Source organism: Felis catus, chromosome C2 (assembly GCF_018350175.1).
Source record: "Felis catus isolate Fca126 chromosome C2, F.catus_Fca126_mat1.0, whole genome shotgun sequence".
Taxonomy (NCBI): Eukaryota; Metazoa; Chordata; class Mammalia; order Carnivora; family Felidae; genus Felis; species Felis catus.
Genome location: NC_058376.1, coordinates 69,810,267 through 69,837,998, shown reverse-complemented (window position 1 = coordinate 69,837,998; position 27,732 = coordinate 69,810,267). Strand labels below are relative to the sequence as shown.

The 27,732-nt window shown below is 43.7% G+C and overlaps 1 protein-coding gene across 25 annotated transcripts in view; it reads right to left on the bottom strand.

Moving 5' to 3' along the window:
• The window catches only part of KALRN (kalirin RhoGEF kinase), a 708,823-nt gene that overhangs the window by 285,052 nt on the left and 396,039 nt on the right, over nucleotides 1–27,732 (bottom strand). For all 25 annotated transcript variants that reach the window (XM_045037038.1, XM_045037036.1, XM_023260241.2 and 22 more), the window contains 3 exons: nucleotides 26,547–26,721; nucleotides 11,995–12,190; nucleotides 2,525–2,691 (listed from right to left, as the gene is read on the bottom strand). In XM_045037038.1, coding sequence (XP_044892973.1) covers nucleotides 2,525–2,691; nucleotides 11,995–12,190; nucleotides 26,547–26,721 — 538 coding nt within the window. The remainder of the gene's footprint in view (nucleotides 1–2,524; nucleotides 2,692–11,994; nucleotides 12,191–26,546; nucleotides 26,722–27,732) is intronic.

Sequence of the window (27,732 nt, the reverse complement as noted above, 5' to 3'; positions counted from 1 at the left end):
GTGTTCTGCTGGAGGGCTGCTTCCTATTTCTCCCGGAGCCCGGAGCCCGAGGGCAAGAGTGAGGCCCAGGAGAGGCAAACTGTGGGACTGTGGATAAAGGAAGCTGGGCTGAAGTTTCAGCTAAGCAGTCAACAAGCCCTGGCAGCACTAACCCAATGCCACCTCAGTTTCCCCATCTGTGAAATAAACAGACACTCCTTTTTCACCATGGGTCTCTTCTCTTAAAATGAGATTATAGGGGCACCTGGGTGGCTCAGTTGGTTAAGCGTCCGACTTCGACTCCGGTCACGATCTCACGGCTTGTGAGTTCAAGCCCCGCGTTGGGCTCTGTGCTGATAGCTCGGAGCCTGGAGCCTGCTTTGGATTCTGTGTCTCCTCCTCTCTCTGCCCCTCCCATGTTCATGCTCTGTCTCTCTCTGTCTCTCAATAATAAATAAACGTTTAAAAAATTTATTTTAAAAAATGAGATTATAAATGAGGAAGTATTTCTCATATGAAGAATAAGTACTATCATTACTACCAAAAGCTTCAGAACTTGTATACTCATCACCGCTCTGGGTCTGCTAGGATTTCCACCACGTTCCTGTGAATAACACATCTCTCCAGAGATTTAGGAGTGGTCCCAGTGTAATTACACAGAAAACAGCCTGGATGGCAGCCCTGTGATTCTGCCTTACTTGGCACTCAGTGATCTCATCTGCATGGAGGAGAGATCTTTAGCACAGAGTATGCAGGCTCTCGCTGAGCACTGATCGGGAGAAGCAGAGCACAGAAGACAATTTTGTGCATTATAATAAATAACAATATAATAGCTAAGACCTAGGCATTAACAAGAAATACTCTGGATATAAAAGAACAGTAATGATTAAATTAAAAAGGTGTCTTTGTCCCCTATACTAAATTAATAGAGTTAAATACGACAGCGTAGCAGCCACACTACATAAGAAAAAATGTTTGGCAGGAAGATGTTTCTCTGCTTAGGATACGTTGGGCGGGGCTCTGCCTACAGGGTGCAGGGGTCAGGATTGCTTGAAAGAGGGTGGAGCACAGGGAACAACCACAAAAGTGCCATGGAGCCCACCCTGCCAGGAAGCCCTCCTGGAGCAGTGGAGGGTAGTAACATGCTCTTCCATCAGTGTGACCACTGTTTGGTGACCTCTCTAGGCTTCGGGGGCCTCATCTGTAAAATGGAAATGATATCTGCTTCGGAGAACGGTTGGAGGATTGATGGAGAGACAGATGTAAATGGTACACAGCACTCAACAAGTTGAACTATTATATTTGTATTTCTTCAATCCCACTTTGTCTCAATAAAAAAATTTCCATTCATTATGCTAATAATTAAAATTTAGTCTGTTCATAATATAAATATGTAATGTTTTTGTTTAATTCTTTAAAATTTTACTATTTTTTAATGTTTATTTTTTTATTTTGAGACAGAGAGAGACAGAGAGACAGAGCACAAGTGGGGGAAGGGCAGAGAAAGAGGGAGACAGAATCTGAAGCAGGCTCCAGGCTCTGAGCTGTCAGCACAGAGCCCGATGCAGGGGCTCGAACTCACAAACTGTGAGATCATGACCTGAGCTGAAGGTGGACACTTAACCGACTGAGCCACCCAGGTGCCCCAACATGTAATATTTTTAAAATGTGTCATTGGTTACTATGTTTTCCTAGGGGTTCCTAGAGGTCTGGGTACGTCCTTTGGTAAAATGTTTAGCATAATGTCTCATACAGATAAAAAATCTTTTTTTTTTTTTCTCTAAATTGACTTTAATATGGCAAAAAAGTTTCTTATAAGAACCACACACATGTTGAAAAGAACAATGGGTGGGGCGCCTGGGTGGCTCAGTCGGTTAAGCGTCCGAGTTCGGCTCAGGTCATGATCTCGCGGTCCGTGATTTCGAGCCCCGCGTCGGGCTCTGTGCTGACAGCTCAGAGCCTGGAGCCTGCTTCAGATTCTGTGTCTCCCTCTCTCTGACCCTCCCTTGTTCATGCTCTGTCTCTCCCTGTCTCAAAAATAAATAAATGTTAAAAAAAAAATTAAAAAAAAAAAAGAAAAGAACAATGGGAACTGCTACCACTCAGTGACTCTCAACTCTGCGTCAGGTGTTGCAGTAGGCACGCAGGTGCCCCAAGGTAACCAACCAGGCTCGAAAGCCTGACTATGTTTATTGATGAAGGATTTGTATTTCACATGAGCTGTGTGTCAGGCTTGAGGATAGAAAGGAAGAGAACAGGTTCAGTGACTGAGGTCGACTTGGGAAAGCTCCGGAAGTCTCAGGAGACTGTTGGAGAGAAAACTAACACATCTGTAGTTTGAGGCTTGCGCCATCAGATCTAGTCGTTAGATCCAGTAGACAGATAGCAGCGTCACTTTCAAAACCAAATGACCACTCCTTAACTCACCTGTTTTCTGCATTTGGGTTACACCAGTGGCTCTGCATGCCTCACCCCGTACCAGGAGCAGGGCCCGGCCAGGTGGGCAGCCCAGACCAAGGGAGGAAGGTGTTGGGGCCAGGCTCACCTGTTTGACCTCGGCCTGCAGGTGCCGCAGCTGGAGGCACTGCTCTAACCGCTTATGGGTCTGCTCTGCGTTGAGCTCCAGTTCGTGCTGCTTCTCATGGAGAAACTCCAGTAGCTCTTGTACCTGGGCTGCCAGATCGATGTCTTTCTCACAGATTAACTCAATTCCTGATTTAAAACACACGTAAAAACAAATAAAAATAGTACTATAAAGACGACATTTCCTTCAATAAGCAGAGGAGAGCTGAATGTGGAAACAGCCACGAGCAGGACCCTCCCAGCCTTCACACATCCCTCTGTGAAACCAGACAGTGTCATACTGAACCTTTGTTTGGGATGTTCAAACCATGCAACCTCTTTTGGATTATCTGATCCTTTGTCTGGGAATTTCATCAGCTGCTTATTATCAGCCGGAGTTACAGAGAGGTGGTTCTCAGGGTGTCCATCCCCAGAGAAGAAAGCACTAGTAGGAACTGTTGGGGGTTTGCTAACACCTACAATATTCACAAGCAAGGCTCTCAATCATATTGGGAAATACAATACAAAACCAAAAAAAAAAAAAAACAACCAAAAACCAAAACCAAAACCTCTCTCCATAACTTCTGCCAAAGGCAGAGTCTTTTAGCCGGTCAGATGCAATTTATAATTAGACGGCAAGTTTGTTCTGACGAGTCTCTGGGCAGTGGCGATTTTATTAATCAACAGCTTAGGTCCCCTAAAAAGGCAACTCTTAGAAATGCACATGCTAGCTGTCATATACTGTTTCTCAAACACAGGAAAATACACCTGATAAACATACCCCAGAAGTACCACATGGGTCCTGACTGCTTATCCATTTACAAAAACCATATTAAAGTTGTGCCCACACAAGGAGAGTTTGCTCACCATCCTTCCGCTTATTCAAAGCAGTGCGTAAGCCCAGGCAGCCACTGACAAGCATTCCCAACATTTATGGATATGTCACCCAGCATTAATAAGCGGCCAACCATCTGACCTGTGATGTGGCCTCCAGTCAATACTCACTACACAGAAGCTGTGGCTCATTCCTTGTCCATCCACCTCTCCACCTTCCTTACTTTTTCCATATACCTCTCCCAACACACAGGTGTGGACACACACACTCTTTCTCTCCACCAAGCCAGTGCTCCTATTTACACATCAGCAGCAGACAGACTAGAGGAGCCTTCCTCAAACAGATCTGTGTTTCAGGATGGATTATTAAAACTCTGACAGAATGAGGGGACTGCCTTAGTTATCACAGGCCTACTTGTCTGCCAGTGGCTTGAATTGGATTCCTTCCTTAGCTCTTGAAGACCACATGAAAAGTGTGCTACCTTTTCATGACAGAGAGGCTCAGTGAGCCAGTCCTGAGTCAGGATTGTGAACATGGGAAAATTATCTAAGCTGTCAGAAGCTTCATTCTTCTCACATGTAAAATAGGACTTTACATACGTACTTGTCTCATAAGCTACCTGCTCAGGGGCTCCTTGGGAGGATTAAATGAGATAATGCACGTAGAGCATCCATCATGTAACATAATAAACATAGACCTCGCTCCTTAGTCCCATGGCTTTCCTGATTCCTGACTCTTAAACTCTCAACTCTCTGCCTTCTTATATTCATGCCCTCTTGGTTGCTACCTAACTCCAACTTGATGAAAATTATAACCTGTATTGTTTCTTGGTTCCAATTGTCCACCTAGTTCTAATTTTGAACCTTGCTCAGACCCACAGCTTTAGAAAAATCCTTTTTATTTTTAATTAAGAACAATTTTTAAAATTTATTTCCTTCAAGAGAGAGCAAGTGGGGAGGGGCAGAGAGAGGGAGAGAGAGAATTCCAAGCAGGCTCCATACTGTCAGTGAGGAGCCCGACGTGGGGCTCGAACTCATGATCCCTAAGATGAAGACCGAGCTGAAATCCAGAGTTGGATCCTCAACTGACGGAGCCACCCAGGTGCACCAGCTTTAGAAAATCCAAACTCAGGACTGCTTGCCTCCCTCTGATCCCTGACACCACTTGGCCCTGCAACTTCTCAGTTCCGTCCAGATCCTTTCCCCAGCTCCTCATCCTCGAGTTTATGACCCAGTGAAGCTCACAAATAGGGAGTCACCCATCAATGGGGTTGGGACTAAAATTCCCAGCAGATAAGTCACAAAAGGCTAATGTACTTCCATGGGGATCACAACCCAAGCAGCCTGCCAATCCCAATGTACAGTCACATGAAAACAAGTCCCCTTTGGGAGACATCCCCATCACTCTGACTCACATCTTCAGAAATTCATTACCATCACCACCAACACACCTGCCGGATACGGGGAGGAGGAGTATAAAGAGAGTGTACACGTGCTAAAGGAACTTCATTTCTAGAGGCAAAAAATAGGGTTTTATATAAGGACAATATGGAAGAGTGGGAAAAATTTCTTTTCTGGTGTTACATGGTAATAATTTCAGTATCTTTTCATGTTTATTTTTTTCTACCAGTTTCATAATTCCAAATCCCAGCTCCTGAAATATCTGTAGGAGACAGAAAAGGACGGCTTGTTCTTTTGGCAGTCAAGTCCCTGAAGTTCCTATTTTCATTTACCAAGGGGACAAGGTAGAGCATCTCCTTGACTGAAAGGAAAAATAAGAACACAAAAATTCCTATCTCTGCAGTGCTCAGCATAGTGCAATGACCCTTGGCCTCCATATTTACTTTCTGGAAATGCAATTTAAGATCCATCTGCAGAAGCAGAAACTCTTCCCTGGTTCCAGCCACAATGCAGGTTTTTTCCAGCTTGCTTTCATTCCACATGCATCTGTGGTGTTTAGTATGCTAGGCTTGGACAAAGTGTCTTTCTCTGGGAAGCCCATGGCTCACCTCTGCCACATCGCATGTAAATGGGCCCTCTAAACTGGTAACTCATCAAAGGGGCCAGCACCTGCTTAGGATACCATCCAGAGCCGGCTCCCAGCCTGCCCCGAGACCCAAGCCCTTCACCTGCACCTACCTCCCTTGATATTATTTTTTGAGAGATGAACACAGGAAATAAAACGGGTGAAGACCATGCTTACTGCACTTCTGAGCTCAACAACACATCGCGTTGTAGATGAAGTGAATGGGAGGTACATCAAGTGGCACCTAGAAGGAGAGAAGCTCACCCCTCCCTCCCAGTGCCTCCAAATGCATCGGCATGAGTCCCAGTCAGAACTCATCAACTGGCAAATATCCATCAATCAACAGCAAATGGAGTTGGCTTGTGTTCACATTACTGTTCTCAATTTAGTCACAGTCCTGTTTTCCTAGGGGCTCTCCGAAATGCAGCAAGACACATTTGTCCTTTCCATCAAGCAGTGAAACCTATCTGTAATGAAACAGTTTGTCAGTCTCTTTAGGGCAAGTTGTGTTGACGTGTCCCACAATATTTTCTTTTTTCTTTTCTTTTCTTTTTTCTTTCCTTTTTAACATTTATTCATTTTTTGATAGAGACAAGGCATGAGTGGGGGAGGGGCAGAGAGAGAGGGAGACACAAAATCCGAAGCAAGCCCCAGGCTCTGAACTGACAGCACAGAGCCCGACGTGGGGCTCGAACTCACGGACCGTGAGATCACGACCTGAGCTGAAGTCGGACGCTTAACTAACTGGGCCACCCAGGCGCCCCATGATGTGTCCCATGGTATTTTCTACCAAACCTTCCACCAGAACACTGTTGGGGGTGTTCCCTCATGAATTTGTCCATGTTCTCACAGGAATGCAGGCTCCCTGGTGCTACGGCCACATGTCTTATATATCTATGCATCTTTAGCACCTAGCACAGTGCTTGACTCCTAACACCCAATAAATACCTCTTCAGTGAATGTATGGGCCTCTTCAGGAAAGGGCTCAGGTCATGTCCTACTGTGGAAAGCATCTGCGAACTCTGGGAAAGGACAAACTTAGGTCTGAATCTATGCTCTGCCCCCTATTAACAGTGAATTTCCAGGCTCGAAATCCTCTCTGAGCTTGGGTAAAAACAATCCCAACAATGTCTTCTAGGGGTGTCATAGAACTAAGTAAGTTTAGGGATATACAGTGCCTGGCATTTAGTAGGCTCAAAATATCTGTGTTCCCACTTTTTCCTTTCCCTTGAGTTAATTACAACATATTCATTGTTGATTACCAATGGAACCATTGAAAGGCTTGTAAAAATGTAAATATAAAATCTTATTGTGAGGTGTTTATGGACTTGCTCAGTGCACATCATTAGAAACTGTGATGGTCTAAATGCTATTAGACCACTGCTCTCAATTTTGACTCACTTTAGATCTGGAGAATTTTAAAAATTGCCATGCCCTGGCCACACCCAGGAGACTGTCTTGGTGGGGGACCTGGTCACCAGGAAGTCTTAATCTCCTGTGGTGATCCAAACACACAACCAAGATGGGAAACCACTGGATAAGAGGGTATAGTGGCCAGCAATCCAGGGACAGAGATACTCTTTATGCTACACTCAGTCAGCAGAATGATCCACACTGTGTTTGTTTAGAGCCTGAGGCCACAACTAATAATGTCACTATACTTACCTTTGCTGCCGGGTTGAGGGTACCACTTAAACTTCCTCCAGGAGAGAGGTGCTTGTGGTCTAGGGTAAGGTATAGGTATTCTTGGCTATGCTACTCAGAGATATGTCTTTCAACTCTTTGTGTGTTCTTTAAACATCAGCCTGCCTCCAATACAGAATATACTTTCTCTTTTCTCCTCCCCTCCTCACTCCTCTTTCTGTGCAATTCCCTCAATGTAACCTCCAGTTCAGCAATTACAAAATCTTTTAATCGGGTTTTTAGAACAGCATTCTCAACCCTGGCCATATATTAGAATCACCTGGGAAGTTAAAAAAAAAAAAAAATCTGGGCCCACTCCAGACCAATTAAGCAAGAATCCCTGAGGAATGGGGCCCAGACCTTGGTACTTGTAAGTTCTGAAGGTGATTCTAAATATGCAGCCAGGCTAAGAACCATTGTTTTACATCTAAGTTCTCTTCCCCTCCACTCAGCCCCCATCAGATCCACATTTCCATTAACCCCAGAGTAGCTCCTCTTTTGGAAAAAACACAAGGCTTTTCTTTTCTTTTATAATGCAAGTGAAATTATTTATGGCCCATTATTTTTACACATCTCTTCCACTGCATTGATGTTCACTCCATTAACTAAGCAAATACTGTTATTGAGAACTTGCTGTGAGTACAAGACATAACCACTCTGCTAGATGCTGGGAATGGAAAGAGAAGGAAGAAAGAATCCTGCCCTCAGGCTGCTGGAAAAGCTACAGGAACACATAACTGCAACAGAACACAGTATGTGCTAGAACACAAGTGCAATATGTCATAGTTATCAAACTTTCTTGAACCCTTACCATGCTCACATATTATCACACTGCATCTTCACGATGACCCTACGTGGTGGGTATTCTTATGATTGCCATTTTCCAGGGAAGGTGAGGCTTGGAGAGATGGGGCAGCATGTTCAAGCACACCAAGGCAGGGAAGGGTACGGCTGGATGCCAACCCAGGTACTCTTCCTGTCCCACCTGTACTCTAAGCTCTATGCTCAAGGAGGAGAAGAGTGATCCCCACCAAACTTATTTTTATTGATATTCAAATTCCAGGGGTGGGTTCTTCCCAAGCACAGTAAATTTTAAGTATCATTGCCACAGATCCCCAAAAGTTTTCACTTTAAAAACCTCACATAAAGAAAGAGCTTGAGGGGTACTTGGGTGGTTCAGTTGGTTAAGTGTCCGACTTTGGCTCAGGTCATGATCTCATGGTTCGTGAGTTCAAGCCCCCCATCTGGCTCTGTGCTGAGGGTGCGGAGCCTGCTTCAGATTCTCTGTCTCCTGTCTCTGTCTCTCTCTGCCCTCCCCCACTCATGCTTGTGCACTCTCTCTCTCTTAAAAATAAACATAAAAAAAAAAAGAGCTTGATGCTTTGATTAAACCACAAAAGCAACATATCCATTGGACATGCAGCTCTTCTTATTCTCTTCTTATAAGATCACATGTAATAGCCACATGGTCAGATTTCATTGGAGAGAGCTGTGGCATGGCCCACGGGGGTGCTTAGGCTGAATCATCATGGCAAGTAAGAGCTGGAGAGGACTTTAGGAATCCAGGCCCACCTCCCACACTAGACAGAAAAAGAAAGGTCTAAAGAGAAAGAACAGGAACTTCCCAAGGCAGACTGTTTGCTGATAGTGGATTTGGACCTTGACTTCACCTAGCATGTTTTCTCTAACTTGACTCTTTCCAGCAAAACCTGGCACCTCCCAACTTGAGGCTGAAATAGATAATGCTAGAGTGAGGGAAGAACCATGAGCAAGTGAAGAAAGTGTTCAGGATTCGCCTTTTAGTCCTAAGGCTAATGCTGACTTAAGCAACGGCTTTTGCTTTGGTTACAGCTGTGGGCACACCAGAGGGATTTAATGGAACCTGCCTCAACGTTACAGATTTCACACCTGAAAATAAATATATGGAGATTCCCTACTTCCATTTATTCCTATAAAATCTAAGCATAAGCCCTTAACTAATTTAGCATGGAGGGCTAAACACCAAATGCTTAATTTTGTTAACTGTCCTTTTTCTATGACAACAGTTTATTTACCCTTTGCTTCAAATATAGTTTATTAAACACACATTATAAATGACTAAGACATTTATTGCCTCAGTCCTGTGTCTCTGAAGTCATGCATTCTTCAACCACCTGGGAGGCAAGACCCACCCTGAGTTCACCCCAACCTTCACCCCACCCCCCAGCCCTGGTGCAACTCTGATCTCCCTTCTTCCACGTCGGAAAGGAGGTAGATGCATTCTCTGCAGGACCAGGCATTCAGCAGCAGACAGGAAGTGAGCTTGCATGAAACCCTTGGATTCATTCCCTGTGAAGCCTCATGGACTATGCCAGACTGATAGCTAGCTGTGGTAGGAACGAGGGAACAGCCAGTCCCAGCAGAGAGGGCTGAAGAGACCAATTAAGCCTCTTTTGACAAAGCTCATTTTTGGATCAGGATACTGTGGGTGTGGGCAGCGTATCTGCCTGGGGTGTTTTCACCTACTTAGCCCTCAAGGTTAAGGAAGCCACCAAGCACAGCTGACCCTCAGTCACAAGCAGCTTCAGGGACTGCCAGCTCCTGGTAGTCTTTCTGTTACCATGGATACCTGGCTCTTGGGACAGAGATGGGCTTGCCCAGGTCATGTCAGCCCCCTGCTATAAAGTGCTGCGGTTTGTAGGCAGACAAGCTTTCCTCCTGCCAGATGCATCAATACCGAGGGATGAAGGGTGAGCATCCCTGCCAGGCTTCTCTATCCCAGCTTCTCTCCTATGTACTAGGTGTACATTCTCTCCTGGTTCCCAGCCTGAGCTGGATAGCCAGCTATTGTGAGCACCCTGAGGGCAAGCTCTAAGGTGAAACCCTGAGTCCAGATAAGGCTCTCAATCACAGAGAAAGGATCATCGTTCCCCCCTCCTTCCCTAATAAGACCTTAAAGATGTACAAGCCATTACCAACCATGCATCTCAAATTTTAACGTGCACATGATAGACTTGGAGATTTTGTTAACGTACAGATTAAGATTTGTAAGTCGGTGATAAGTGCTGGGATTCTATGTTTCTAATCAGCTCTCAAGTGATGCTGGTGCTGCTGGTCCAGGGCCCACACTCTGAGTAGATCCTAGATCAGTGGTGCATTCAAACCACCTAGAGGGCTTGTTGAAACACAGATTGTCGGGCCCCACCCAAAGATTCTGATGTGGCAGGTTGTATAGGCCCTCAAACTTGCATTTTTTACAAGTTCTCTGGGGATGCTGATGCTGCCAATGTGGGGACCACACCCGAAAGTTCCTGTCCCAGGGCACGCCAGATATCAGCTCTTGTGATTTAATCATCATGATAAAAGCAGTGGTTCTCAGCTCTGGCTGCACAGTGGAGTCACCTGAGGAGATTTTGCTGACGCGCAAGACCCATTCAGAGGTAGTTAAATCAGAATATTTGCACTTGGGGCCTGGCACTGCCATTTTTAAACGAGTGCCCAGAAAGACTGCCATGTGAATGGCCCTTCTTGGGGCTATGCGGGGCACAGTCTACACCCTGGAAACAAGCCTGGGCAGCCACAGCTGTTCACAACACAAATGAAAATTCACGGCAAGATTATGCTGAGCAAAGTGAACAGAATTTACCAGATTGTCTCTCCTCTGGTTAGAAGTGAAGTTTCTTTGAATGTTGTTATGTATTCCTTCAGGTCATTCAAACAAACACAGTAGCCTACAGTCAAGTTTGCTTGCAGGCTAACGTCTGCCTGACACTCTCATGATTCTAAACATCCTTCACGGTCAACAGGGACATGGACCAACTGTGTTTTAAAGAGCTGATGGTCTGAGCCCCTGTCTGCTTCTTCCTGGAGGGTGAGAAACCTGAGCCAATAAGGACCCAGTGGTGAAAGCAATGAGTGGGTTTAGGTGGAGAGACTGTGTTCCAGCACTCTACTGTTCATGTGCCCCCATGAGTGACTTCTTGTCTTCTGGACTAGCTGGACCATGGGACAGCTATGGCTCTCTCCAGTTCTAACACCAAAGGCCATTTTGGAGAGCGGCAGGTGTAACAGGAAGGGTTCATGTATTTGTTGGGTAAATAGTGAATAAATCTTGAACACGAAAAGAAGTGAAATCTGGGTAACTCAGCCTTGTTTTTTTGAGAAGTTATAAAATTATACGACCTTGCCATAAATTTTTATCATCACTTCTTACACTGATGCACAGACCAGCGATAAGGAAAACAGGTCTGTGAGAGGCCTGAACTGGAGCCCTGGAGCTGGCGCTGGGGCTGGAGGATAGAGCAGAAGAGGAAGGTTGGGGAGTAGAAGTGCCATGTCTACACATTTGAATGCAATTCGCATGGCTGGCTGGCTGCTTTTGGAGCCCCTTTGGTTTGTCCCTGCAGGCCGCCATTTGTTTTTTAATCAGCGCTAATTTCCAAGATTTGTGTTCCCCATTCTCCGCACAGCACCAGGAGACTGTGGCCCCATCCTCATCTTCCTTTTTTAATGTTTATTTTTGAGAGAGACAGAGACAGAGAGACAGAGTGCGAGTGGGGAAGGGGCAGAGAGACAGGGGGACTGAGGATCTGAAGCAGGCTCTGCACTGACAGCAGCGAGTCCGACTGGGGCTCGAACTCACGAACCATGAGATCATGACCTGAGCCGAAGTCAGACGCTCAACCGACTGAGCCACCCAGGCGCCCCAAACCTATCCTCATCTTTACTGGTGCCTAACGGGGCAATCTCAGACATGTTATTTCAGCTCTCATGCTTTAATTTTCTTTTCTTTAAAATGGCAAAAATCTCTGTTCCTGTGTCGGAGGGTATAGAATGAATGCGCAGAGTACGAGTGCTGGTTGGAGTCAAGCTGGCATTCTTGTTTTCATCACCTCCCTGCCAGAAGAAGGAGGATGGGAGAGGTCACTTGCCTGAGGCCTGGACCTCCATGATGTACTGGTGCAGATCCTGACCCTGCTGGATGACCTCGAAGGTCATGTTGTTCATGGCCAGCTTCCGCTCCGTGTGGCGTTGCAGCCGCTGCTCCGCGAGCGTCAGATCCTCTGTATTGAAGTCATTCATCTGCCGGAGCAAGTCTTCATTCCAGGCGTCTAGCTCTGCTGTCACCTGTTAGGGAACGACCGTCAGTATAGGCTCTCAGGTCCGTGAGAGCCTGCTGAGCTGAAGCTCACCCATTCCAAGCCCAGGCATGGACCCATCCCTGCTTTGCATCTGTCTGACTCCTAAACTACACTTAAGCACCAGCGCCACACCCCCACATATGCACACCTGTAATTGTGTTTCATGCCTCCGTGTGTTTCGATGTCGATAGCAGCACAGGAACAACAGCAAATGTTGGATGGTAAGTTACTGTTTATAAAATTTTTGCCTACCCCATTCTATTCCACCCCCACAATGACCCAGACGGGCACACGGGGTGGAGATCTCCAGGTCCATCGTACTGAAAAGGAAGCTGGTGTTCACTCAAACAGATAGAATCTGCCCAGAGTTCACCCTGCTAGTGAGGAACATACCTATGGATATAACTCAATTCTTTTTCTTTGTCCAACATACCACGGTGTTACTCAAAAAATCTCATCACTGGAGAGGACCTCAGAAATTAAATATCTAAGTCTCACTGTTTCTGAGAAACAGAAACTGAGGGCTGGAGAAACCCGTGAATGGCCCCAGGTTACACAATCAGAGCTGGTATACATCAAACCCAGGGGCCCCATGTGGTTCCCTTGTTCTGTTGTGCAGGACTCTCTGCCTGCAAAGGCTAATCCCTGGAGATGGTGACTAAAGGTGGAAACAAGAGCAGACTTCTAGAAATCCAAGCAGATATATGGTATAAAAAGGCATGATTCTAATGAAGACTGAAGCATGTAAGACAAACTTGCCCTAAGACAAACTTGCCAACGGGTTACTGCTCTGTACCTTCACCCATGTGACTTCCCCTGGCTCACCCTCGAACACATGACTGCACAGAGAGACTGAATCCTACACTTCCTCTACACTAGCTGCCGTCATTCACAGACGGGAACTCGGCAGTACTGAACAAAAACAATTCCACCTGATCTGTGAATCAAAGAACTCTTCTGACATGGTTTTCAGGGTCGCTGTCTCATGCTCATACCCCCAGGTGGCCCTGTGAAGGAAATGGCACAGGGACCATCACCTTCTTTTCTGAGAAGAGGGAATGAAAGCCTCACCCCACATCAGACAGTTGCAGTATGGCCCAGGCAGCCTAGGCACGAATCCTAGACACTCCCCCCTGCTGTCCCCTTCAGTGATTTCCATTATTATGCATCTCCCCCCCCCCAACCCCCACAACCACTGACCTGTGGCTGACAACTACTACTGCTCCAGGAACATCCGGGGACAGAGGGAGGGAAAAGACCAGCTTGAGGCAGCTGGGAGATGGCACACTTCTATCCTGTGCTGGGGCCATGCAGACTGGAATGGGATAGACAAGTGGTCTGGCCCAAGGGGCTGACATCTGGGGCACACAGGACTTCATTTTTTGTCTAACAGTAAGACCTTTCTTCACGGAAAGGGTAGTTGCTGTCTTGGAAGCAAAGATGGGGGAATTGTAAAAATGCCACCTTTCCTGTCCTAGGTTCCCACCTCATTGCCCCACATCTTTTCAGGTCAACTAAGGGATCCATTGAGCTCAGCAGGAAAACCTAGTATCTACTTATCTTGGGGAGTTCTTGGGGATCTGGGAACCAGCAGGTTGACAGACAAAACAGGATTTTGTTGTATTCCATCTTTTAAAAGTACTTCTCTAACTAGAGTAAGGAATTAAAATGAGAATAAGAGAGATAATTGATTTATAATTTATAGGATGAATAGGCCTGTATATAGACTAGGCCCATATATGTTTTTCCTTCATGTATTTAAGAAAGTTTAAGTATAATTTACATAACAATAAAATGCACATATTTAACTAAGCATTCAGTTCTATGAGTTTTGACAATTTTATACACCCATGTGGCCGTTACCAAAAAACAAAATATGGACCTTTCCATCACCCTAGGGAGTGTGCTTGTGCCCTTTTCCAGTCAATTCCTGCCAACCTCCACTCCCTGACATACCTCAGGTACCATATTCTGATTTTTATCACCATGGATGTAGTTTTGCCTATTCTTGGATTTCATACTAATGAAATAGTACAGTATGCATTCTTTCAGGTCTGGCTTCTTGTATTCAACATGCTATATTTATTTATTTTTAATGTTTATTTATTTGAGAGAGAGATAGAGAGCAGGCAGGGGAGGGGAAGAGAGAGGGAGACAAAATCCCAAGCACGCTCCATGCCTCCAGTGCAGAGTCTGATGTGGAGCTTGAACTCACGAACCATGAAATCATGACCTGAGCTGAAACCAAGAGTTGGACGCTTAACCAACTGAGCCACCCAGGTACCCCAACATGCTATATTTAATATTCATCCATATTGTCATGTGTATGAGTAGTTCATTCTTTGCTACTGCTAAATAGTATTCCATTATATAGATGTATCACAATTTATTTATCCATTCTCTGGCTGATGAACGTTTGGGTTATTTCTTGGTTGTTTCCAGTGTTTGCCTATTATAAGTATAGCTGATGTGAACGTTCTTATACAAGTCCTTCTGTGGACATATGTTTTCATTTCTCTTGAGAGTTGCCTGGGAGTGAAGTCATAGGGTCACAAGGTAGGTGCATGTTAAACATTCCCAACAGCAATTTTACATTCCAGTAGGAATGTGTGAAAGTTCCAGTTGCTCTATATCGTCACCATCATTTTGTATCATCAGTCTATTTAAATTTAGTCATCCTGGGGGGCATGAAGTGATACCTCATTATGGTTTTAGGATACTAATGATGGTGAGCACATTTTTCATATGCTTATTGGCCATTCGTATCCACTTTTGCAAAGTGTCTTTTGACATCTTTTGGCCAGTTCTCAAAAACTAGGTTAATTATCTTTTGCTCATAGATTTGTAAGAGTTCTTTTTTTAAAAATTTATTTAAATTTTAGTTAGTAAGCATACAGCACAAGATTGGTTTCAGGAGTAGATTTCAGTGATTCATCACTTACATACAACACCCAGTGCTCACCATAACACGCGCTCATAAGAGTTCTTAATATATCCTGGATAAGTCCTTTATCAGATATTGTACTGACAACAGCCAAATAAATTTTTTTAGCCTATTTTCTGACCTATAAACTAAAGAAAATTAGAATAAAACAAAGACAACAAGCATGAAAGAAGAGCCTGTTTTTTCTTTCAACTTTAAGTTTTGTTTTGTTTCCATGAAACTGAGTTTATGCAGGGTCTGTTTGCTTCAGGAAGACTCCACAGGGGTCCAAAGGCAGGAGTATGTAGAGAAGAACGTGTTGAGGCTCCTGGTAAGGAGCAGGACACAGTTGAAGTTCTTTAGTTGGGAGAGTGAGCCTCAGAAATCTGGGGTCTTGGCAATCTGAATCTAAAACAAATGTGTTACATGTCCAGCATTCTGAAGCTGGTGTTTCTATATTCTTTCCCTCTCCCTTTCCCTATCCTCCTCTACCCTAACCACCTTGACATCATTAGGTTGAGGGCCCAAAGGATGAGAATTCCAAGAGGCTACTCAACACATCAGCCTGACTTCTAAGGCTGTCCTTCTGGGGTCTGCTCTCTTTTCTCTCTTGTTTGGCTCTTCTAATTACCCCCAAGCAGTGGTGCCCAGATCCTTGAAAAAGTCTGATTTGTGTATTTCTAGTAGTTGCTGGAGTTCATCTTCTTTCCTGCACATTTTATGTTTTGTCAAAAGATGTTCTTCCATTGCGTTTTTCCTTCTTACCCTCTTTCTGAGGTGCAAGAGTTGTACACAGCAGGGGAACTTTTTTTTTTTTTTAAGAAAAAGCTGTTTTCAAACCTAAAGCTTACCTACTGTTAATGAACAAACCTAGCTTTCCAGTCTTATCTCATGCTCTTCTGTTACATAAACCAGTCAGCTGGTTACTCGCTGACCCTGAGAGTTGGCTCCTGCCCTCTCCAGCTTCCTTCCCTGGTCCCATTGCCCTGAAATGCCCTTGTTTCTTCTCCTAGTCTGCTCAAGTCCTTACCACTCTTCAAAGTAAACCCTCTGACGTGAAGAGCTTCACGACCACCCCCAGACCCAGATGTTTTTCTCTGGCTTATTTTGTAATATCAAACATGGACTTGTTTGCTGATACAGAGACCATGAAAAGAAAATCCCGCACTAGGGAATTAATTTGGCCATTTAACTCCATTTGGAAAAGAAACCTGAAAGAATTTGTTTAGGGCAAAAAGTAGGGCCTGAACCAAATGAATGAAAGATAGAACACAAGTTGCCCACAGGGCATTCAGCTTTCAATCACCCTATTTTGCTTTCTCCTTCCACTCAATTAGGTCCATCTCAGCTCTGGCCCACTCAGTTCCCCTCTTGGCTCCAGTGGCTCCTATCTCCCTCTCTCTCCTGAATTAATTGGAGTGTTAGGATACAATGACCTCTTTGAGAGATACATTGGCAATATTTCTAATCTAACAATTGTCTACTAGAGCCATAGCCATAAGGGAAATCAGAGAAGGAGCAAAACAGAAAGAAAGGGTAAGAGGCAGTGGGAAGTGGGAAGGCTCACTTCCAAATGAAGCCCAAGACTTTCCTGCCAGATGGAATTCACTGAATCCAGCATTCTGCTGACACAGACTAACCAAGGGACTTGGTTTAGCAGCTGCCTTGGGCTTTGTTCTCAGGGTGCCCACTGCACTGGGTCCTCCCATTTTCTGGGTCTTCCCCAGTATTTACGTATAGAGCACACTTCAGCCCCTCCCCTCCCAAAGTTTTATCCTGTACTTACCCAAGTCAAAATTCACCTGCCACTTCTCTTCCCTCTTCCTCTGGTCTATTCCCATCTACTTATCTCTTTACTATCACCTGCAAATTTGGAAATCTCACTGTGAGGTCCTTTTCTCCAAATCATTTGAAGATGCTGGTAATCCTGATGAAGATGATGGCCATGGGTTGAAGAAGGTATCTACCTTGTATAGGCATACCTTGTTTTATTGCACTTTTTACAAATTGAAGGTTTGTGGCAACCCCGTGTTGAGCAAATCTATTGGCACCATTTTGCCTACAGCATTTGTTCATTCCATGTCTGTGTCACATTCGGGTAATTCTCACAATATTACAAACTTTTTCATAATTATTATATTTGTTATGGTGATCTGTGATCAGTGATCTTTGATGTTACTACTGTAATTTCCTTGGAACACCATAAACCACACCCAGGTAAGATGGTGAACTTAATACTATGTGCATTCTGACTGCTCCACCAACCAGCCATTCCCCCATCTCTCTCCTTCTCCTTGGGCCTCTCTTTTTCCTGAGACACAACAACATTGAAATCAGGCCAGTTAATAACCCTGAAATGGCCTTTAAGTGTTCCAGTAAAAGGAAGAGTCTGTATGTCTCTCACTTCAAATAAAAAAATAGACGTGATTAAGCTCTATGAAGAAGGCAGGCATGTTGAAAGCTGAGACAGGCTGAAAGCTAGGCCTCTTCTACCAGCTAGACAAGTTGTGAATGCAAAGGAAGAGTTCTTGAAGGATATTAAAAGTGCTACTCTAGTGAACACTCAGATGATAAGAAAGCAAATAGTCTTATTGCTGATATGGAGGAAGTGTTAGTTGTCTGGATAGAAGAATAAACCAGCCACAACATTCCCTTAAGCCAAAGCCTAATCTAAAACAAGTCCTAACTCTCTTCAATTCTGTGAAGGCGGAGGAGGTGAGGAAGCTGCAGGTGAAAAGTTGGATGCTAGCAGAGGTTGATTCATGAGGCTTAAGGAGAGAAACCATCTCCATAACATAAAAGTGCAAGGCAACGCAGCAGGTGCTGATGTAGATGCTACAGCAAGTTATCCAGAAGATCTAGTTCAGGTAATTAAGGAAGGTGGCGTGGCTACACGAAGCAATGGATTTTCAATACAGACAACACAGCCTTCTATTGGAAGAAGATCCCATCTAGGACTTTCATAGCTAGAGAGAAGTCAATGCCTGGCTTCAAAGCTTCAAAGGACAGGCTCTCTTGTTAGGAGCTGATGAAGCTGGTGACCTGAAGTTGAATGGTGACTGAAGTGCTCATTTGCCATTCTGAAAATCTTAGGGCCCTTAGGAATTGTGCCAAACCTATTCTGCCTGTGCTTCATAAATGGAACAACAAAGCCTGGATGACAGCACATCTGTTTACAACATGGTTTATGAAATATTCTAAGCCCCCTGTTGAGATGTACCACTCAGAAAAAAATATTCTTTTCAAAATATCACTCCTCACTGACAATGCACCTGGTCACCCTAGAGCTCTGATGGAGACATATGATGAGATTAATGTTGTTTTCATGCCTGCTAAAACAACATCCATTCTGCAACCCATGGATCAAGGAGTATTTTCAACTTTCAAGTCTTATTATTTAACAAGTACATTTTGTAAGGCTATAGCTGCCACAGATAGTGATTCCTCTGATGGATCTGGACAAAGTACATTAAAAACCTTCTGGAAAGGATTCACCATTCTAGGTGGCATTAAGAACATCCATAATTCACAGGGAGAGATAAAAATATCAACATTAACAGGAGTCTAGAGGAAGCTGACTCTAGCCCTCACAGATGACTCTGAGGGCTCAAGACTCCAGGGGAGGAAGTAACTGCAGATGTGGGGGAAACAGCAAGAGAATTAGAATCAGAAGTGGAGCCTTAAGATGGGACTGAATTGCTGCAGTCTCACGGTAAAACCTGAGTGGATGAGGAGTTGCTTCTTAGGGATGAGCAAAGAAAGTGGTTTCTTGATATGAAAACTACTTCTAGTGAAGACGCTGTGAACACTGTCAAAATGACAACAAAGGATTCAGAATATTACTTCAACTTAGCTGATAAAGCAGCAGCAGGGTTTGGGAGGCTTGACTCAATCCTCTTCTTCTTGAAGGGAGCTCTACTGTGGGTAAAATGCTATCAAACAGCATTGCAGGCCACAGCGAAATTGTTCAAGTACACATTGTGTACATTAAGGTCCAATCCTGTTCCAACTAACAGTGGGAAGGAAGGATCCAAAGCACTTCATTATGGTGAGATGCTCTGAAACACAAGGGCTGTCAACTGCAAAATGAGCATCTTTCTGTTTTATGATGCCATTATTTTTATTAAGATGAGAAGAGTGAAAGCTAAATAGTTTCCACTGACCTACAAGTGCCAGATTATAGGGAAAGACATGCTGCAGCTAAAGAGACAGTCTTATTGCATGGGAAGAGCTATTTTTATCTCTAACAGGTTTTGCATATTGATAGGTTACCACTGTGAAACCAAAATTCACCAAATTACCAGAGTCATTTATTCTTCTTGTCTAGTCTAGTATTCTCTTTTCTGAGAGTTCTTTTTGTTTGTAAAATCAATTTATAAAATGTTGAGATTAGTGAATTCTAAAATACGTTATTTTAAAGGTTTATTAGAGCATTTTCTTCTGCTTTATTAGGAAATACATATATACATGACTTGTCTAATGAGTTAAAATATTTATTTATATAGCTACATAAAGACCTCTAGGGATATAGCAAGAACTTTTGGGAAAAGCAGAAGGGTTTGGCAATAACTAAATCCACTGAACCATTTTTAATTTTTGGCAAAATAGTGTCAGTTTATATTGAAACATGCTATAATTGTTGAGTTACAATGTTCAGTTACCTGATTTCTATTCCAGTAGATAATCTGGATAACTGGATAATTTTTATGAACAATTTCATGTTCTTTTCTTCATTAACATCATGGTAAAACAGAGATCTTTGATATAATCATGACTGATCTTGAGGGGGTCTTGACTGGATCTTGGGTGGGTATTTTGTCCCTATCTTTGCCTCTTAAGGAGTTTGAGACCTGTGGGAATCTATTCTGTTTTTGAAAGATCTCTCCTTTGTTGAAGAGCTCCTACAACGTATATTGTCCTCTCATTCATACTTCTCAATGCTTGAATGTCAGAGTGATTTTCTTCCTGTGTAAGTGAAATACTTAGTCCTGGAGCTTACATCTGCTTCCTTATACTGAATCCCCAGCATCCTCACCAGAAATAAGCATATAGAATTTGCACTTTGATATTACACACTGAGTTTAGGCCCACAGTGCCAGACATATCCCATTACAGAGTGATCTGAAAAAATTTCCTTCAGGGATCTTTGATAATTTACCAAAAACAAGTGACTTGCCAGAATACAAAAGCTGTATGAATAATCATTTTTTTTATTTTGTTTTGTTTTTTAGGAAGGAAGATGGTAGGAGTAGCACCCCCAACCCCCTACCCTAATGATCCTGAAATCAATTTAACAAAAGTCTAGAAGAGACTATCAAATTAATATTTTGTGTAGACTTTGGTTTACTTTATATAATTTATTCTGCATTTCCTTCTCAAAGGAACTGGTGCATATTTAGAGAATGCTACAGTGATCCCTGGGAGCAATCCACAAAGACAGTTCTCAAGCAGAGCTTTTCTTTCTTGTTATAGTTACAATGTTGGCGGATTTGAGGCATGTTCCAAACATGGAGCACCACATGGCTTTGCAGAGTCTGACGTTGTATCTGCAGAAGAAGAGGTTATGAAAGTGGACCAGATGATGTGGTCCTCAGATGATCCCAGGCAATAGAATGACTGTGCAGCCTGATGGCCCTGCGTCACCAAAGGAAAACTTCCAGTAAAGCACCACAGGGCCCTGCCTGACCTGGCCAATATTTCAAATAGCTACAATGTTGAAGCAATAATAAATTTACCTTGATAGGCTGAAGAACTGGGCCAAGAAGAAAAAAGTACAATTTGAGAGGGAAAATGTATAAAAGCTTCTATTTAAGTTTGTTTTTTAAAAGTCAAGTGCATTGGAAGCACTTTGAAAAAAACACCCAGGGGCTTTTAAGGGAGCACAAGCCTAGCCAAAGCAGGGGTCTATGTCACTGAAAAGGCTCCTCACTCCTGGCCTGCTCTGGGAGAGCGCCAGGGTCCTGGACACACTGCACCCAGGATGTGTAGGAAGGCATGGCCCTTGCCTTCAGCAGAGGGCACCCAGGTCTCCACGGTGTCTTGAGACGATGTCATATCCGGAAGGACATGAATAAGTTGGGTATATGTGCCACAGAGAAGGGCTGATGATGAAGAGAAATAGTTACCAACTTTTTAAAGTCAAGGGGACTGTAGAAATAACTATATAATCTCAACATTTCTCAGATAAAGGAAAAGAAGGCTATGATGACCATTTTCAAATATCTTTAAGGCCGTCAAATAAAAGAGGGAACAGATTTATTCTGTTTTGCCGGAGAACATAATTAGGACTAAAGGGCAGGAGGGTGGAGATTCTGGTTCAACACACTGATGAAATCCTGAGCTCCCTTGTCTGCCCTCTTCTCCCTTCCCCCCAAACCCCACATCTAGGCTTTGGAGATACCCCAGTAGAGAAGTGGTGGCATCCCCTGGAGATGTCAAAACCTGGCCACCAAATTTTACCTGTCTTCTAGATGTAATCTCACCAAGAAACCTTCCATGGACAGCCCGACTAAGCTAAATATTCCTGCCTCAGTGATCTCATCCAACCATGAGTCTTCTCTCAACAGAATCATCACATTGTATGATGATTCTATTTTTCTGTTTCTCCCTAGCTAGCCCTCTAATGGCAAGGATGGTTTGTATCTTCAGTGCCCAACATAGTTTTTGATTCATATTAGGTGCTCACTAAATGTTTAATTGAGCTGGATCAGGCAAGAGGCTGACGGAGCAGTCTCTTTCAAATACAAGACACTAAACGCCCTTGCATACAACCAATTGAAGACTTGAGAAATTTACCACCAGTAAATTTCCATCAACTGCCCCTCTGGAAGGCAGAATTTTCTTCCTTGAAGGCTATATTTTCCCCAGCCCCAGCCTAACCACAACCAGTCCTAATGTGACCTCTATAGATTTATAGTTGGCTGTTTCATTCCTCACTCAGGTTAACTACACAGATTAATTTTCAGGTACATTGAACAAACTTTTATTGTAATTATAGAGTCAGAGATTTAAAAGAAAAACTGTAACTGTGGCCCATTTTTCATAAAGTTTCCTATTTAGAGTATCTTTCCTGGTGTCATTTCTAGTACTCTCTAATGTGAGTATGACCACCCCGGGGGATGTCCCAGATTATCCACTGCTAACATAAAAATTTTCACCGTATAAATATGCTTATGTATGTGCATATTTATTACATGCACACATATTTGATTAAACCCTAAGAAAGATGCAAAGTTTCCCTAGACTTTTACTAGCAGACTGATGCTGGAGTCTCACTGCAACCACTGGCAGATGGTGGGGTGGGAGAGGGCTCTTCCAGGAGGGCGGGAGCACACAGAGCAGAGGGGCTGACTGTGGCTTGTTTGTTGGGTTGCTTTTAGCATATTTTAAATTATTGCTCTTTTCATGAACCCAGTTAAAGCGATTTATCTATTATCTAGTTTTAACTAATCTTCACAGAAAGACACATGGCCTATCAAGTTTCCTGCAAAGAAACTGCAGTTTGAAGATAATAATAAGCATGAAAGCACAAGAGAACTTTGAACTCTGTCAGCCACCTTATGGGGTAAAGAAAGAGCGATAATCTAATCAGCACTGTCAAGAAACCAGGCCAAAAAAAAAAAAAAATGATTAGAAATTATCGAGAAGGTGATTTGAAATATGAACCACAACTTCTAATGAAAAAGCTACACTTCACCCTAAGGGCACACTGAGTTCTGAGATTACTAGTCAGTGATAGCAGAACATGTGTACCATTCATAAACTAATATATGCACAGATAGGGAATTGCAAGTTCAAAAACATTTTAAGAGAGTGAACAATCAAAAGAGTTTGGAGACCACTGGCCTAGTCTTGCTTCTAAACATATTTTTTATTTCTTTCTGATCATTCTCATCAATTGCAGAAAACTTCGAAATGCATGGAAGCTTCAAAAACAAGAGAAAATCACCCACATTCTTACCGCCACAAAATAAACACTATTGGTCTCTGCTATTAGAACCTTTTGATATAAAATGTCTTTCATTGAGGGAAGCTGAACGTACAGGAAAAACGTTACAGAACATTATGTTCTGATATGGGTCACTCTGTCCAGTCTCCGTGGAGGCTAAGAAGGTATGTCAGGAATGCAGTTACAGTCCTAGTTTTAAGCATTTGCCTAATACATTTGAGTTAAGTTTCACTCTTACTGGGGACGCCCTATGACTTCACCCCAGGTTATACTGTGGGCGCCATATACACCATTCTCACTGAGGAAAAGGTGACTGGTAGAGCAACTCCAGTACTACCTTAATTTTTAAATTAATTAACCCATCTCAGGCATCAGTGACATGGTTAAGGAGTCATGCTTAGATTTCCAGATGCCAGGGGAGCAGGCCTGCTCTGCTTTTCAGTAATCCCCAGGAATTCCAAGCATGTCCATCAAATGCCTTCCTCTAGGAAGGCTTCCTCTAGGAAGCCATAGCTGAAAGTCCCTGCAGTAACAGCCCTGCCCTGGCTAATGTCATGGCTCCAACATGTCTTTCGTTAGAGAAACCACCCTCAGTTTCACACTCTGACTCTTCTCTAGACGTACTCTTCATGCCCATGGTGAAACACTAGATGGTATTTGAAATAATTTCATCACCCTCAAAACTAACTTCTGACAATTGAGTTGGGGCACAACTTCTCCATAGGTTTGGCAGGATTTCCATTTCGATCTGAGATGAAATGCAGCATTTCCCAAGCTTTGGGCCATATCCCAAGTGGGGAACAAGACCCCTTCTAAAACCCGGATGCCGCTGCCCAAACCAGAGGGTGCCACCAAATCACTATTTTTATCTCCCTCATACTATGTCCCCACTTTGCTCTACTGCATACCAAGTATCCAGGTTGTTGTATAGTATGGGGGGGGGGGTGGGGAGAGGGAAGTTTTATATAATGCAAAGGCTGAAGAATTCAAATCTTATAATTGAAATAAGCTTCTCTAGTGCAACAGTTAAATAGGATCCACTTTTAAAGTATTTGATTTATAGTTCACTTTGTTTTTTAAAGGGTAATTTTGGCATATACTCTGGATTGTTTTTCAGGAATGGAAATGGATTTTCCCAGAACCACTGCAGGCAGACATACCCTGGTGATGCCTCCCGCCCCTCTGGCTCATGTCAGGGGTGTAGTTCATGGCAAACTGAAGCTATCTGTCCCGTTCTAGAACTAAACCAGCAACCCTGACCTCAAAACCATGCCCTCTAATGAAATAAAACTTAAACAGCCAAACCCTCAGATTGTCTCCTTCCTCTTAAGCATTTTTGGATGTGGACCCAGAATGATAGAAGAGTAAAGAAAGACTACAATTGCAATATCACCACACCAGCTAACATCATCTCCCAATGGCTATATTCACTCTCGGTAGGTGAAGTGGAGCCAAGGAGGGATGATAGGAGTCCTGGAATCAAATGTGACTGTTTATTTCTGAGAGCCTGACTCCCAATTACCAAAGATTAACAGTTCACACCCCCTCTTTTCCTTCTTTGTTACCTTTGTTACTCAGCTTCATGAAGTTCACCATGTTCTCTCTGCTGCGTGCCCAAATCTCTAACTTTCCACTAGTATTCCTACTTAGTCTTTCAACATATTTTCTTAAGTATACATTTATTTTTCTTAAAGTTTATTTGTTTTAAGTAATCTCTACACCCAGCATGGGGCTTGAACTCATGACCCCAAGAACGAGTCGAATGCACCTCTGGCTGAGCCAGCCAAGTGGCCTACAACATATGTTTGAATACTAGTAGCCACCTGAAATCCTTTTGAGTGTAGATTCAAAATAAATTAAGTAAAGGGTACACAAAAAATCACCTAAAGTTATAGAACAAGTTGTAAGGATAACTGAGATCCAGATTTAAAGACTTCTCTTTTCCTTTGTTCCAGAAATTGTCCAGAATGCCCCTTTTAGACCATGAAGTCTTTAAGCAAGAAACTGTAGTGGCTTCCAGGGAGGCAAGGGGAGAGGTATGTTTTTGAGAAGAGAATAATCATAGGACAATAAGGGATAGGAGGGATTGCTTTAGGACTCCTTTTCTTTTATATTTCTGATTCTCTTTTTTTTTTTTTCAGCGTTTTTATTTATTTTTGGGACAGAGAGAGACAGAGCATGAACGGGGGAGGGGCAGAGAGAGAGGGAGACACAGAATCGGAAACAGGCTCCAGGCTCTGAGCCATCAGCCCAGAGCCTGACGCGGGGCTCGAACTCACGGACCACGAGATCGTGACCTGGCTGAAGTCGGACGCTTAACCGACTGCGCCACCCAGGCGCCCCTATATTTCTGATTCTCAATATAAACATTTTTTGTCACAGAATTGAAGAAAAGAGCATCTTTTGCCAGGGCAGTTTTCTGGTCCTGCCTGGGACTGTTTTGGGGATGTTGGAATATCAACATTTAAAAACAAAGTAATTTCCTCCCAAATCAGTTTCATGAAGCTTCCACAGATATTGTTGGGAAGATCGTTCCCAGACACCCAGAAGCCCCAACTGTGAGGAGAGGGTTGGAATGCAAAACAAAACATAAAAGAATGCTGGGTGGAGAAGTAGCTTTCCCCAATACCATACCGGCAGGGAGCAAAGAGAAGACAGTGGATCTTTCATTAACCTGAAAAGGACATCCCTGAAAAGGACAAAGTGCCTTGGGTGTTAGATACTCTCCACACCCCAGGAGCCCTCCTGGCCTGGTTTTAGTTACTGTTTCAAAGCAGAAAATAATAAAAGGTGGATATTATGTGGAGCAGACATTATTAATAGGCATCACAAAGAGGATATAAATATACTACAACATCTGATCCTGACCTTGCCAGAAGGAACTGAGGAGTCCATGAGATGAATCAAGATGGCCTTAGCACAGACTTACCTTCTTAGTGAGCACAAAGCAAGCTGAAGAAAAGGTCTTCTTCCCTGTGGCGCCTGACTTCCCGGCTGCTCTGTGATTTCATCTAGTTCCTGACCAAGGTCACCAACTGAGGAGGCCTCCAAATTTTAACATCTACCTCCTCCTCCTGATGCTAAAGGATCCAATCACTAACTCAAATAGACAACTCCATGGTCTTTCAGGAACCAAAGTACCAAGGGTCCACATAATCCCAACCAAAAGCCTTCTTAGTGAAGTCATCCCAGACAGAGAGTGAAACAGAGAGGCTCTTCTTGGCTGAGCAGGTGAGAAGGACAGAGGAATGGAACATGGTAGAATGTGAACTGTGAATCTGTTGATTATAAAAATGTATCCTTGATGCACAATCCCCTCTGATTCCCTTAGGGTACTGCCTGATGCTCCGTTCCCAGCCTTTGATGCAGTGCCCTTGACCAGGAAGTAGCCCATTCTGCAGCCCCGCCCCCCCAGAACTCTCCATGACTCCCTCCCTCTCCTTTCCCAGTGCCCCCCTCCGCCACCTCTACCTCAATGGTATATTGCTCGAAGATGCGCAGCTGCAGGAAGATGTCTAGCTTGATCTTCCGCTCGTGGAACAGCTCCTCCATCTGTACCTGGGCATCATCCAGCTGCTGAAGGACTGACTCGATGTGGCTGATGGAGCTGCTGTGGGGTGTCTTGTTGTTGGACACAGCCGAGTCCCTGTGGCAGAGTGGGGGAGAAGGGAGGGGCCTTTCCATGTTAAAAGTGATATAGGGGCAGGGGGCCTTCCTCATTTGAGCAAGGTGGATATGAATCAACAGGATCATTCAAGATGTTTATCAAACTCCTACTGTGACCCTGGCACTATCTCCTTAGTAGGTGAACCAACGATACTTGTATCCTCTTTGGGGTTCATAGCACTGTAGCTCGAGACTAGCTGCTCTCCTCTTTATTCCTCAGAACTCTGAAAGCCATCAGACAAAGGAATGCATGGAAAGGGCTCTACAAAGCATAATATATTAAGGAAATGGAATGGTTCCATACATATATGTAGCCTAATATGCAGAGTTTTAATACACACACATACACATGCATATGAGTAGACACATTAATCACAATGAGTAAGAGTAGACAAATTAAAGGCATATGAAAAAAAATCACCCTTCCTAGTTTTATCTCACAGGATTGCTATTAAAATAAAATGAGATCATGGCTACCAAAATTATTCATCTACTTTATAACGCTATGCCAAAGTTATGGGCTGGTGTTATTCCACAAGCTCCAAGCTGTAGTTAGGAAAACACAGGATCTGGAGGCCACAAGCCCAGATTGTCCCCACTCTGCACACATGGGCTTGTGGCCTTGGGAAATCACCTCCTGGAGACCCCGCTGCCTCCTGAAAAGTGAACTTAATAATCCCTGCTCACTTCTTGGTTTGCTGTTAAATAAGACAGTGAATGGAAATGTGCTCTGTGAGCAGAAACATGCTGTGTTAATAATGGCTGTTAATCCTGAAAGGACACAAAAGAAGGGTCAAGTGCTGACTGGGGCATGGGCCTAGCTGGGGAGAGTAGAGGACAGGGCACAAAAGGCTGGGACAACAGCAAAGTTTCAAAGAGGATGAGTTCCGATTTGGATTTGGGCGTTAAAAGAAAAGGACGACCCCACCCAAGCAGGTAGGAGGGGTGCACTTTCTGAGCAGGAGCGTCTATACAAAAGTGGGAGGGGAAG